A 15067-nucleotide genomic window follows, 5' to 3' on the forward strand; every position below is an offset into this window, starting at 1 on the left:
CTCAAAGGTTATCAATTGCTCAGCAGGGTGTATTAAAATTTCCACGAAAGTACTGAAAAGATTTTAGCAGAACAAGCAAATACAAATGTATACATCGATAGAAGCCAATCCCAATAGGTTCAAAGCTAGTAATAATTATTTTTGCAGCATTTAAGCTCATTTTTAAAAAGAACTTCGAATGAAGTCTTGTGAAGCCATTTTAAGCACTAAACTTTCATTCAGCCAACAACCACTACTGGTAAATGTATATCTTCAAGTGTGGCCACATCGACTTCATCAACCAAATAATGTCCTACAATTTGACCTCAAACTTGATGAATGACCTTGCCCTTTACCTTTGACTCGGCTTTGATATGATTGGCTTTGGTTACCTTTGACCTTGATGATCATCAAGGCTCTTTTGGCGTGTTCAGAAATTCTGGTACTTACTTTTGTTTACAGCTGTAGGCACCATTCGCCAAACATTCACAAGACAAGTCACAGCCATCGTCCCATTTATCTCCCACTACATAGTCTTTTCCCTTGTAGTTACAAGCTGAAAACCATAAGAATTTACAGAAATATAATTTAATTCTGGTTGTAACGCCAAATTAGATATGCTAAACAATTTCAATTTTATTGTAAAAGGTAACTTGCCCACGTCACAATACAACATGCTTGCACAACTTAATAATTCGCTATATTTTACATTTGAATTTTGTACAAATAAACCCCATTGTTTTAAAAAATGTGTTTATTTTTTAAAATTTGGATTTAGAATATTACAACAAAAGGACTAAATTTTAATTTCTACCAATGTTAAACAACTATAACATAACTTCAGACAGTTCATGCTTTTTTATCAACCACTTTGTAGTTAATAAAGTGTAAACTACCCCAAGTTATGTTATATCATACAACATGGGTAGAAATTAAATTAATACTTAATTAGCATATAATAAACAAACGAAGCTTTACGAAATGCATCCAAAAAGAAAATATCAGCTGTTTTACAGGAGTTAATGACATATGTAAGCACCTGTTAGAACACAAAATGATAGAACATTTGTAACAAAACCTTGAACATTTGGTTAGACATAACTATTAATTTCTTGTGTCAAAACAAGTTAAATTTATGCTGGTTTAAATCTTGTTAACTTTAAAGAGCTTTTATACAAGACCTTTATGTAGTTGTGTCAAACAGCAATGTGACATAGGCCTGTCTATTTCAATTTTGGCCACTCACACAGGCCTATGTTACATTGCTGTTTGACACAACTACATAAAGTTCTTGTTAAAATGGTTCAAATGTTTAATAAGGCACAAAAGTCAGCAAGGTCACCAACTTACTGATCATGCCAGTGAAGTTACAGTACACCTGTCCACAGCATTGTCCTGGCTGTTTGACCACGTGGCACTGAGAGGGGAGTCCTTGGTACACAGGGCATCTACAAAACAAGGAAGGCATCATTGCTCCATTTCCAACATAATGACCGGTCAGTTCATTTTTAAACTGTAGCAGTAGCCATTTGGTTATATTTGCCATTCATTATGAAATGCCAATGGGCTCTTGGCTATCAAATAGTTTTAAAAAGTTTTACGTCAGTACCATATTTAATCTGAAGAGCTACCTTAAGAGAAGTCAGATTTACAATACAATATGTAAAGGTATAATGTTCCTTTTCTAGGAAATGAATGCAAGAAACTTTCAAAACGTTTTTAACTGCTGAAGAGTTTTTACCTGGGAAAACATTGTGCAATTCCAGACTGATCCTTAGGACAGGTACAGTTCTTTTCACAGCCATCTGTCCACATCTCTCCCTCTTGGTGTAATGTACCCTTGTATGTACAACCTGTGGCTATATCCATTCAAACAGCATGGTTAAAAGTCAAAAGAAACTATTTACTACCATTAGACAACTTACAAAACAAAAATATAAACAATCAGTTTCTTCTCTATAAAACATACAAATATATGTATCTTTTTGTCAATAACAAACTTACGTGGTGGCACTGGTGTAGTGGTTGAGCCATTGGAGCCTGTTTTTTTAAAAAAAAAAACAAAAAGAAAAACTTTATAAATGTACTAGACTTTGACCCGTGCGTGCACGGGTTGGCATTGCATATTATGTCGGGCATTTACGAAATTGATACATCAAATTTGCACACCATGTTGACATTCAGAAATCTTGGAATTTTTCATATTAAACGCGCTGAGTTAGAGTTATCTCCCGTAATTTCTTTTATGAACAGAATATTGAGTGAATTTTGAATGAAAATTTACACATATTTGTATTATGTGTATCGTTTTTTAGTTTATCCATGCAAATTTGATAAACTAAAGAGCATCCCGTAATTTAGCTTAAATGTAATGCGCATGCGCAAGATTGTAAAATCCGAAAAATTCAGACGATTTCCGGATTTTTTAAAGGAATTTTCTTTGATTATTAATTAGCGAAGCCTGATTGAGAAAAAATAAAAACAAATTGGTAAACTCCAAGTACCAGTAATGTTAAAAATATATAAAACAAAAGACAGTAGTCTTCCGATTTCTCGGTATTAAAGCTAAAAAATTCGAGTCTATTATTTCAATATAGTAGTATAGATATGTACACTTTATCATTTTCTTGAACTCTGCACTTGCAGAATATCTTGCTTGGAAATACCCTAGCTTTGATTAACAGGTAAAACATTTAAACTTACATGTACTGTGTCCTTGAATTGCAAATACATCTCCCATGCCCTTTTGAGCTGTATAAAAAGAGAAACATGCATTAAATTTATCTCAAATTCATAAATTGAAAAGTATTTTCCTGCCTATTTGACATATGAATGCTTGCATGTCTATCAATGTATATTTAGATCAGAAAGCAATGAAACTGGAAATGATACATTACAATCATTGATCAATGACCTTCCTCTAATATATGATAGGTTTTACATTCAAAAGAAAGTCTCATTCTTTAAAAATCTCACAGCTGAGAGCTGTATTCTATACGCTTTTCCCTTAACATGTAAAATCCCACGGCAGAGTACATTACCTGATCCCCAGTTGACAGCAGTGTTTGTCATGGAGTAGAAGAAGGATGGCTTTTGGAGACCCTTCTCGTAGAAACAGTTGGACTGAGGGGAGGTGACCATGATCCAACCGGTGGTGCTGCACTGCTGGGATGTCTGTGTGACCGAGAACTGGAGCCCTGTGCTTGGGTCACTGCAAAAAACATCATCAAACTTCACCGCCATTCATCAAGTACTGCATGTACACCAACTTTTGTGCAGTTTGTGAAAAATTCCCTCTAGTTTTTTAAGAAGCTTGTTGTCCTGAGAATTTCTTGCTGTAAATTGGTCCCTAAATGCCCTTTGATTTGTTTTTAGATTTTTCCATAAGCTTAATTGCTATATTTGGTCACAGTAAACCTGTTTATTGCTTGTTAATGATGAAATAAAGTTTTCACAAATTAACTAGTAAAACAACATAGGTAGTCAATATTTGCAACAAAGTCACTGCAATAATTCTAGATGTATTATTAATTTAATGTAGATCTACATCCAATTTATAAGCATCAAGCCTTACGTCTGCATTCCGATAAACTGTTTGGGAATTGAGGCAATATTTCCCCAAGAGGAATCAATGATCCTGTCAGATGAGAACCAGTTTAGCTTGTCAGAGTTTCTGGCATCAAACACAATGTAGGCTTTTTCTACGCCGTGCTTATATATAGAGACCTTGATCTGAAAGCACAGTTTCACAAGTTAAACAATCCAAAGGGGAAACTCTCTGTTAGTATCAAGAATATACATGTAATGTGATATAATACTTTATCATTATTTTATCAGGCAGTGTGATACAACATTGGTCATTAAACATATCCACTCATGCATTAAACAAAGTGTGGGTGTGGCATCTTTTTCAAGAAAAAATAAAATACGCTGTATCGCACCTTGTCCAGACAGAGAGAGTTCCAATGGTTGGACAAGTCTGGTTTGTAGGGCTTCTGGGGGAACAGATTGGCAGCGGTTGGGTCCAAGGGGTTGATAGTCTGACCTCCGGCCCACAGTTGGAACAGATCACCTCCCATGTTTTCCACACCCTTGAACAGCAACTGCCAGCCACTGGGAGGGGCTAATCCATAAAGTAAACATATCAATTTATAATACACTAGCTATCTTCTCTTTGTTATATTTCATTAACCCATTATACAAATGTAATCAAATTATGTTCGTTTTGGGTATATTTCTGTGTGCTGTGTGGTAAAAGGTGTGGATCTATGTGGTTTGAGGTCACTTGACATGGTCATATAAATAGTAATTGTGAGGGCTTTATGGTCATTCTACCGCTCTTTAGGACAAAGTGTAGGATTTTGATGGCTACCAGTAAATTATTGATAAGTAAATAAATAATACAAATTATTGCATTACTAGAAAACCATACATTTGCAACGATCCTTGTTATTTGTATAAATCATACATACCTGTACTAGTAGAGGGTGTAGTAGCGACTGAAAATTAAGAAATCAATGTATGTTTAAGACCATAACATTAATTATCAGCAAAACATATCAGTATTGATTCTGAAGTCCCACAAAGAAACCACTAAACACATAAATTAATTGATACTGTAAACCAACTTTTAGTCTGTGCAAGAAATATTTGCGAGATCCTCTTCATTGCAAATGTTTCACATTGCAAATATTTCTTGCCGCAAACTAATCTTTGACGTACATGTATGGTTGTTATATCAAACAGAGTGTGGATAAAGCATAGTCACAAACAATAGTCGTTGCGAACTAGTATCTCCGGTAAATTGCAAAATAACCTCATCATGAATAAAAGTTGGTTTGCGGTAATTCAAATACTGTAGATTCCATTAATTTACTCAATTTCTCCGTTACACTCTTTTGTGTCAAACAAGCAAGGATAGAAAATCGCAAGCATCAAATTTTGCTATAATATCACATACTTCTCGACGTTTACAAAAAATAAAAGTTTCTTTAATCTGATATCAGTTCCTGGCATTTGATTATAGGTATTCACAACAGACAATGAATACCTGTACAAACTCCACAAGATTTGGCACATCTGTCTCTGACTGAGGCGAACTGAGAACAGAAGCCATTGGTGACAGCTGACTGACACAAGCTGGGTGAGTCCTTGTCTACACATGGTACAGATGTTGTTGCTGCAAAATCACACAAGTCCACAAAGTTAATATATCATTACATCAGATAATACTATTATCATTTATTTTTCTGCTTTTTTTTTTTGCAAGCTGCTGGCATCTGTTACAGAGAAAAAGAAACTTTTCATTTGAATGTTAAATATTTTCCTCAGTGGTAATTTGTATGCTCCTTAATAATAAGTTTTAATGATAGTTAAATGTGTAGTTGTTTTGAATGCACCAAGCTATAATGTGCTCTCAGATAAAACTTCATATTTCATAAGTCATGGTCATTTTTGGACAGCTCTAGGTACCACTGTAAATGCTCCTGACATAAAAAATTGTGAAACAGACAGACAAAGCCTTACTTGGTCCTTGACAAAGTTGGTCGAAGTTTGGACAGTTCTGCTGAGCCCAAGGCTTGAAGGCCAGGCTGGTACACAGGCTCTTGTCATTACACTGGGGAGGAGGTGTAGTCACCGTACTGTGGTCTGTATGGACCAATATAACATCAAAAGTACTGTGCAGTGTTTAAGTGGAATAAAGGTTTCAGGATTATTATGTTAAGAATCACCACTAACTATAACCTTTACTTAACAATTTTCAGTATTGAATATCAAAAACAGAAATAAACTACTGTAAACTTATCATATTTAGCATGTACGATAATTGGCGGAATACAATGTTTCAACAAGTTAGCGTGGATTTGATTTAGGCATGTCCGAATGTACTTATTTATCTTCTTATATATTTTACATTTGGCGATGTACTTGATTTGGCGGACGCCGTTTTCCGCCTAAGATGGTATTTAGAATACACAGCCAAATGTATTACAGTATATGATATAAAAAAAAATCACACAACTATTAAACTTAAAAAGATCTCAATATATACACTCCAATATTCTAAGAGCGAATACTCACGGCACATGTTACAGAAGGCAGGGCAGTTTCTCTGAGCCCAGTCCTTGTATGTCCCTGTACAAGCTGAGTGTCCATAGGAAGCGCAGTCCGAGACCAGGTCCTGGCAGCCCGCCACTGTGTGTCCGTGGTGTGGTGTGGTGAGGGTGGTGGTGACCGAGTTTGCGGGGCCACATCGAACCACTTTACAACACTGTCCGGTCACTGCCTCCAAATGACAGTACGATGGCAGAGAAGTGTAAGTGGGACATCTGTAGAAAATCAATTGTTACTAGTCAGTTAGTTTAAGGTATGTTATCCCCCTGACAAGAAAGATAGCTCTCTGTGTGAGATAAATGACTTCCATTCCCATATAAAAATGTCAAAAGGTGATTTCTGTCAAATTTTGTCCTGACATGATATGCTAATTTTGTGTTGGTTTCATTCATAACTTTGAATGTCTGTACAAATAAATTACCAAGTTCAGCATAAGTTAATGGATTAACTTATACTATAGTTTTTAGACATAAACAGGTTGAAAAAACATTTTCTCAGCAACCAGATACCGGGACTTAAAAGATTCCATGCATATATCTTTGAAGTCAGGCTTGTCTTTATTTACCGGTATTAATCTGTTGGCAATTGGTCACATACTATATTAAAATCACAATAACAAGAATTGTACACTAGGAGTGGCTTACTTTGAGGTACAAGTGTAGAGGCCTGAACTGTCTGTACATGTACAGCTAAAGTCACAGCCATCGTCCCACTTCTGATTCACAGCGTATGAAACACCCTTGTATACACAGCCATCTACAATGGAAAACCATTTGTACCTATACATAACTTTTCACAAATGTACCATATGCGACAACCACATATGAGCAGAATATGAACATTTTTTTATTGGTAAACTACAGGGAATGATGAACAGTATGAGGTAAATATATCAATAACTTTTTTATAAATAGAACATTTAGAAGTAATGTATAACATTATTTAAAAAAAAATTTTCAGTGCTAAAATTGAGAAAAAAATATTAATTACTATGGTGTCCCGATAGGGCCATTTGTAAAAGTGTATTAGGAACAACACGCTAGCGGGACATTTGAAACAATGCGCTAGTGCATTAATAATGATACGTTAGTGACATTGCACTAGCGCAATTGTAACACCCGCCAGCACGTTTTTTAAAACAGGCTGTCAAGCTAACACACAACACGCCATCATGCTAACACACTAACACAAATATTCATCTTATTAGGAAGTTGTGACAGGAAAAAATACATTGAGCATGTGCGAAGTGGGAAAAGCGCATTAAGAACAACACCCTAGCATGTTCTAGTACTCTCAGTACTTTGGTGAATTTTCTTATTGGCTGCTAGCTTTGACGGTTAAGTGGCAGCTGTTAGTGGCTGCTAGCTTCAGCCTGGTGAAGAGGCATTCTCGGATGAGGTCCTCTTCTAATGATAAATTATTATCAATAATATTCAATCGTAATTGATCACCAATTCATTGGTAATATACAACCAAATCAAGGAATTTGCATTAATGTGTTAGCATAATGGCATTGTGTTAGCTTGATGACGTGTCGTAGACAATGCGCTGGCACGTTGTTATAAATGCGCTAGCACCTTGTCACTACACGCTAGCACATTGTCACTATGCACTAGCATGATAATGCTGATACACTTTTGCAAAAAGCCCTATCGGGACACCATCAATCACTGCACAATCGATTAGTTCAGCTTTATACGGTGCATTTATGTTTTTGGTAATTTTTTTTTTTCACTCACTAGAATTTCCAGTCAGTCCAGAGGAAGGAGGTTTGTAGTTGGGTCGGAATCCGGAGTAGCCAGGCTGGAATGTTCCATAGATGGGGAACTGGCTGGGATGATTTGGATCCACACTAACAATGTTTCCATTGCTGTCTGGACACTTAATGGACTCGCAGCAATCTCCATTCAAACCAGTCGCCTGAACACTGAAGCAGTTGGCTTTCTGAATGTCTTTGTATGTCGGGCATCTGAAAGTTTCACACATAACACACTATTTAGTATCTGTTAACAGAAATGGAAATCTTGATGAAAATGAATACCATCTGCAGGCAAGCATAGAAAAAGGGTTTTTTCACTACAAAATATTCGATGAAGTGTCAATTTCATACATTATTTATCAATTATCTGTTATTTTGAAGAGCAAATTATCATAACTTGCTGACACACAAAAGATGAATTGCAGGATCAAAGGAGTGCTTACTTGGATTTGCATTCAAAGTATCCTGACCGACCATCCTTGCATACACAGGAGAACTTACAATCTTGATCCCAGGTTTCCCCTTGGTTGTAGACCTTGTTCTGGAAGATACACTGATCTGAAAATTACCAAACAGACCAGGATTAACTCTTTGGATAAGTTTCCAGGAATCAGCAAACAGACATTGTGAACTTTGTGATACAAGTGGGTAGGGAAATTGAAGCCATGCAAGACTCCAATTTCTGATGTTGTACAACTGATGGCCAACAGAATCCAGATATGCTGATGACTCATGTCTGAGTTGCATTTATGCAACTTTCTCAAGTATATTGCCTTCTATGCAAACATTTCATTAAAATATTATCTAATTGTAATCCAAGAAACTATCATCAAGTGTTAAACTTTGAAGTGAACTGAGCATACTGTTGATTCTGTTTGACTGATCTTATGAAATGGATTAATTTTTTCACACATACATTTGTTCTCAGTATTTATCCACTATTTCATTTTAATAGAAATGAGCACAACAAATATGACTCACTGGTGACCTGAGGAATCTGTGCGGAGTTGATTGGGTATCCTTGTCCCGGGAAGACATTAACAGGGGCCGGAGTTGTAATCTGAATGTTGGTGTTTGGAGGTAGCATGGTTGAGCCGGGGGGTTTTCCTGGGGCAGGAGTGGGGTTCAGCTGAGGGATAGGGTTGTATGTTCCATAGCCTGGGACGTCACAGGTCATGGACTGGCAGCACTGACCGGGTACATTGACCAGGCGACAGTAACTGGGGAGGGACTGAGAGAAATGGGGGCATCTGGAACGATGAGCAAAAGCATCAGATCAGAAAGTGAAAATCAGTGTCCATAAAAACTAAGTAGTTAGGAGCATATATCTTTAAAATAGAATATTTAAGCATTTGATGAAAAGTAGAAATCACTGTCTAAAAAGAAACATTTAAATATATGAAGATTACAATATAAATTTTAAAACTGAGAGCTTTTTATTGATCATTCAATATGTAATTATAGTAATAGATTATTGTGTTTTTAAGCTAGGCCAAAAGGGAACTTTAATTAACATCATTGATGTTCCCAAAATGTACTCACTTGGATGTGCAGCGGTAAACACCAGAATTTGCATTTTCACAAGTACAGACATATTTACAGCCATCATCCCAGGACTGGCCTTGGTTGTAGATGTTGCCATTGTAAATACACACATCTGTAAATTTAACACATATATTAGTATAGACAGCCTAACCTTATAACCTACAACAACTGAACTACGAATATTAATTGGGAGACAAACTCACTGCGTCCTCCAAAGGTGGGGGGTTTGAAGGTTCCTGGCTGCCAGCCTGTACCGGTGAAGCTGTTATGTGTTCCGATGGGGAAGATGTTCAGTGCATTCGGTGAGGGGGTGATGGGTCCATCGATGGAAGGTGTGTAGGATCCACAGTCAGGCTTCTCACAACACTGGTCATTGGGGTCAGGCTGAAGTGTACACACAGATGGGAGACCAGAATAGCCCTGGCATCTGTTAAACAGGAGGGACATTTAGTCATCATAAAGTGAATACTGACCCAGGATCACATTTGTATAGTTCTGAATACTGACCTTTTTTACATTTGATATTTAACTTGTATAAAAATGATCCTACACTGTAATGTGCACATGTAGACAGCTAGATACTGACCTGGCATTACACTTGTATTTGTTGGTGGTAGGGTCCTCACATGTGCAGACATAATCACAGCCCACATTCCATGTGGCTCCCTTAGCATAGAGACTGCCATCAACATAGAGACATTGGTCTGAAAATACAGTGATATATCACTTTAACAACATTAAAATGCACAATTCAGATACAAGAGTATGTGTATTTTAAAGTACATGTATTATATTTGTACTATATTTGAAAGAATATGTTTTTTCAACAAGTCAGATTCTATTTTGTGCATTTCCTAATGTACTTACATGTATTTATATACATATATATATAATTATATATATGAGACATTTGTCAATGTACTTGATTTAGTGGAAGCCATTTACCATCAAAACCGCTAAATTGAATACATAGTCAAATGTAACAGGTTTCCAGTATTTTCTAACAATACTGGTAGTTATGGACAAAATTATATTTTCAAAATGGTTGCGATGTGGTGGACTCACCCATGGGTTTGATGGTGGAGATGGTTGGGACAGTGGTAGCGGTAGTGGTAGGAGTGGTGGGTGGTACCGGGGTGGTGGCATTGTAGTTGAAGTCACATTTAGCAATGGTACAACACTTGTCATTGGGGTCGTACACTTTGTAGCACTGTGGTGGCAGGTTGTAGTAATTCTGACATCTGTAACATCACAGTTTAAATACTGAAATCAGTTTCTAATCTCAGTATTAGAAAAAAGTGATAAGCAAGATCATCAATGCATAGTAATAGACATTAATCAATATCTATTTATTTATTGGTAAAATTTACCTACACTTATAGAAACCTTTGGTATAAGATATACCTGTCCGTACATTTGTAGAAACTTTTGTTAAATTATCTGTCTGTATACTGATACAGACCCTTGTTTAAAATTTACCTGTCTGTATACTGATACAGACCCTTGTTAAAAATTTACCTGTCTGTATACTGATACAGACCCTTGTTTAAAATTTACCTGTCTGTATACTGCTAGATACCCTTGTTTAAGATTTACCTGTCTGTATACTGATACAGACCCTTGTTTAAAATTTACCTGTCTGTATACTGCTAGATACCCTTGTAAAAGATTTACCTGTCTGTATACAGGAAGAGACCCTTCTTTAAGATTTACCTGTCTGTATACTGGTACAGACCCTTGTTTAAAATTTACCTGTCTGTAAACTGGTAGAGACCCTTGTATAAGATTTACCTGTCTGTACACTTGCAAAGAGGCTTGTATAAGATTCACCTACTGGCAGAGACCCTTATTTAAGAGAGATTTTTGTTTAAGATTTACCTGTCTGTACACTTGTAGAGACCCTTCTCAGCATCAATACACTCACAGCTGTAATCACATCCATCAGTCCAAGTGTTGCCTTGGTTGTAGATCACTCCTTTGTACACACATACATCTATACCAAAAAATCAACACATTACCATATAGTTTTCTATCAAGCTGAGAATGAAAACAAAAAAACAAGATAACATCATGAATACCGTTACATTTATCTTTTTGTTCCTAGCAATCTGTCAGATTCCTCATTTTACAATGAAAGTCACACAGCTATGCAAATTATTAATTTTTTTTTTCAGTTGAGAGTACAAGTGTAACTTTCATAACAGAATAGCCCTGGCTTCTGTCAAACCTAACTGGATAACAATGCAGTTAATAAACTTAAAATGTACAAAGTTCCCAAATCTTTCAGAGAAGCAATAAAAGTACAGTTGTCTTACTTCGTTTGCTTGTTCCACCAAAGCCTACATTGGGATACTGGTTAGATCCGGTAAAGGAGCCAGCCACGCTGGTGGGAACCACAATAGGAACTGGTGTGGTGGTGATGCCCAGCTGTGGTGGGAGGGGTGGGGCAGGGGTTGGGTACCTGTTACAGTCGGGGACCAGACAACAGGCATCCTTTGGATCCGTCACCAGACGACAGGTGCTTGGCAGGTTGTTGAATATCTTGCACCTATGACACACATCATGTACTGTAGATTCCTTATTTTATGCGAGTACAAACTTTGAGCAGATGATTTAAGACCATTATTATACATACTCAAGTATATTTCTGATTTCAATACATTACAATTACCAGAAAAATAAAAGAAATATTATCTGAAACTATTCAAATGCCAATTGTCATATGAATTAAACAAATCAACCATGGATCTTCATCATATTCTTCTCTTCGTGTTCTTTTTTTAATAATCTTAGAACTGCTATAATGTATACTTGACATTATTTTGAGCCAGACCCCATAGAAGACTCACTTGTTGGTACAGGTGATGAGTCCCTTGGAAGGTTCCTCACAGCGACAATTTCTGTCACAGCCATCAGACCAGGTCTGACCCTGAGTGTAGTATACTCCCTTGTAGCTACAGAAACCTGTAATAATTCACATGGGCCATATGTAATCAATTTAGATAACAACAGTCCTCAATTTGATTAACAATCACACCAACCTATCCCCCCCCCCAAAAAAACCCCACAATATCCAAACAATACAGTGTAGTCAGTACTTTGGAGTACTAACCTATGTCAAGGTGATGGTAGAACTTTTTTCAGGTATACAGATAACCAAAAACTTTTTCAAACATCACAGGTGATTAAGGCCAAAAAAAATTAATGATTTGTTTCTCAGGCACCGCCGCATCAGTAAAATTATCGCCGCATCAAACTTTTTTATCGTTATTTTTCCGGATTTTTCATATCTTATCATTATCGGTTTTCTCTATTATGGAATGAATGTAAACAAACGCTGAGAATAAATGCTTGTCTCTGTCAGTGAAAACGTTATTTTATCTGACACATCTACCCAGTGACAAACCTAGGGAACTACTTAGGCTAAATACAAGTTTATGTAAATATAAGTACTCGCTTTGTGGTCGGTAACTTCGCCAGAATTTCCTCAGAAAGTGAGGTTGAAGTTACCCTGTATTCTGATTTCACGATCGTGAAAGTTAACCCCTAATGCAATAAAATGATAATTATCTAATTTAAAAGACATTTTCATAGCCTAAGTTAACCCCTATTGTGATTAATAACTAGCGACTGTCTTATCTTTAGAGGTTATAAATAAGGTTGATGCAAGCACTTAGACCCCTACTGTGCACTGAAAATTAAAACCGATGTTTATAACATTAGGTGCTGATATTATAATTAGTTGGTAACTTGTAATTAGTTAATAACTTTGCCAAATTAATGCTAAAATAATCATAAAACCGTTTGTCTACAGTTATCTTTAAAGTTCTTAAACAGATCCAACTATATGACGGTTGTAATTGGGTCAAAGAGTTGGACTAATACCTCCAAAATACACTGAAACACATAGACTGGTTTTATTTGTCATTTAGCCAACACAATTACGAAACATTTCATCTACAAAATGTATGAATACACCTAATAAATTAAATTTAAAAAATTGGATAAGATTTTATTTTTTTTAGGAGCTATATTTATTGACTTGCTTCTAATCCAATTTAAATTAAGGTTGAATCTGTGTATACAAATATTATCTTTAGCATTATGCCATTGTCAAAGAATGGAAGGCCACCTAATTTCTCAAACTTCTTTCTGTGAGGGAAAATTTCAGAAGTGAAGTCTCCATAAACTAAATTTGCCCTATGTTGGTCCCTGTTAACACTACCACTGAAATTTCTGTTATCTTCAGAAATTGAAGCCTCTGTGATTATGCCTAGTAGCAGGAATAAAGGACATTTCTATTGTTTTAAAATTTTTTGATGACTTATTTACTTTTCCTTGATTTCTGACAATTTTTATATGGCAAATTCAGCTAGTGAAATGCCATAAGAAGTCCCCTATTTCAGTTCAGACTTGTGTTATTACTGTGGAGGGGAAAGATGGGCTGCAAAATGAAGCAGGGGCACACACCATTTGCCATTGTTTGTTCATCTGCAAAAACTTAACCTTTGAAAAGGAAACAGAGACAGTTTTAACCAAAAAGAACAAATTCAAAGAAATATTTAAACTTAGCCAATGTATCAGCATGATGAATAAAAAAAAAAAAAAAAAAAAAAAAAAAAACCTGCCTGCCTCATCAAAATTTCAAAATTTTGGCCCGAGAAACTAATGATTAATTTTTTTTGGCCTAACCTGTCTCAGATTGATCAGTGATATCTTAGCTGTGTCTGGTGTGTCAATAACAACTCACCTGTGTCAGGTATGTCAACAATAACTTACCTGTTTCAGGTGCGACTGTTATTGGAATGGGCTGTCCAGGCTGTTGAGTTGGAGGAACTGGTAGAAAAAATTATCAAATTATTTAAAGTTTAAAGCATAGAAATACACGTTTACATGCAATTAAAGCAAGTATATATTGAAAATATTATATTTATTCATATTAAGCATGTACTACATTTGGCAGAATTAAGATTTTTGACAGGTTAGCGTGGATTTTCTGAATGAACCCATTTATTTACGTACATGTTTGATATACAAGTGTATAGTACTTGATTTTGCAGAAGCCACATTCTGCCAAAAACGTTTAATAATATACACATGAATACTAAGGCAATATGTTTACAGTAATGGTTACTGCTCCCAGAAAGGTGTGCCACTTACTGATTGGCCTGGGTGTGGGGTTCTTGGAGTAGTCACAGTATGGGATCCTGCAGCACTTGTTGAATGGGTCGGTGATCAGCTGGCACTGAGGAGGTAGTCCTATGTATCTTGTACATCTGTCAAACAAAATGTAACAAGTTCCTATAACTCTAGTTTCTAGAACAGACAAAATAATTTAAAGGGATACCATTCCCCAATCTTTCTTTACTTCTTTAAAAGACATCAGTTTATTTATTTGAAAAAAGTTGTAAAAATCTGCTTTATTTAAAGAGAACATATCCTGTGATTTAAGTAAAGTAAAAAACATTTTAGAAAAAAATATTTGATTTTCTTTGCTCTGGTTTGCTTGATTAAGATAAAAGCCTTACTTCTGTGTACATTTGTATTGTCCAGTCATTCCATTGACACATTCACAGGAATAGTCACAGCCATCATCCCACTTCTGCCCAGCGGAATACTTAGTTCCCTTGTAAATACATCCTGGCAATAAAAATCAAAATTTGTTTTCTA

The 15067-nt window shown here is 36.0% G+C and overlaps 1 protein-coding gene across 3 annotated transcripts in view; it reads right to left on the reverse strand.

The window, feature by feature from the left end:
- LOC128190785 (uncharacterized) overlaps positions 1–15067 on the reverse strand; it is a 57140-nt gene that overhangs the window by 2750 nt on the left and 39323 nt on the right. For all 3 annotated transcript variants that reach the window (XM_052862979.1, XM_052862977.1, XM_052862978.1), the window contains 26 exons: positions 14926–15037; positions 14558–14673; positions 14177–14233; positions 12247–12361; positions 11713–11945; positions 11276–11390; positions 10463–10638; positions 9984–10101; positions 9601–9824; positions 9395–9509; positions 8834–9102; positions 8296–8410; positions 7833–8062; positions 6738–6849; positions 6061–6308; positions 5506–5628; positions 5030–5158; positions 4452–4478; positions 3921–4102; positions 3554–3711; positions 3021–3190; positions 2683–2730; positions 1984–2019; positions 1721–1838; positions 1330–1427; positions 430–535 (listed from right to left, as the gene is read on the reverse strand). In XM_052862979.1, coding sequence (XP_052718939.1) covers positions 430–535; positions 1330–1427; positions 1721–1838; positions 1984–2019; positions 2683–2730; positions 3021–3190; positions 3554–3711; positions 3921–4102; positions 4452–4478; positions 5030–5158; positions 5506–5628; positions 6061–6308; positions 6738–6849; positions 7833–8062; positions 8296–8410; positions 8834–9102; positions 9395–9509; positions 9601–9824; positions 9984–10101; positions 10463–10638; positions 11276–11390; positions 11713–11945; positions 12247–12361; positions 14177–14233; positions 14558–14673; positions 14926–15037 — 3550 coding nt within the window. The remainder of the gene's footprint in view (positions 1–429; positions 536–1329; positions 1428–1720; positions 1839–1983; positions 2020–2682; positions 2731–3020; positions 3191–3553; positions 3712–3920; positions 4103–4451; positions 4479–5029; positions 5159–5505; positions 5629–6060; positions 6309–6737; positions 6850–7832; positions 8063–8295; positions 8411–8833; positions 9103–9394; positions 9510–9600; positions 9825–9983; positions 10102–10462; positions 10639–11275; positions 11391–11712; positions 11946–12246; positions 12362–14176; positions 14234–14557; positions 14674–14925; positions 15038–15067) is intronic.

Source organism: Crassostrea angulata, chromosome 6, assembly GCF_025612915.1.
Source record: "Crassostrea angulata isolate pt1a10 chromosome 6, ASM2561291v2, whole genome shotgun sequence".
Classification (NCBI taxonomy): Eukaryota; Metazoa; Mollusca; class Bivalvia; order Ostreida; family Ostreidae; genus Magallana; species Magallana angulata.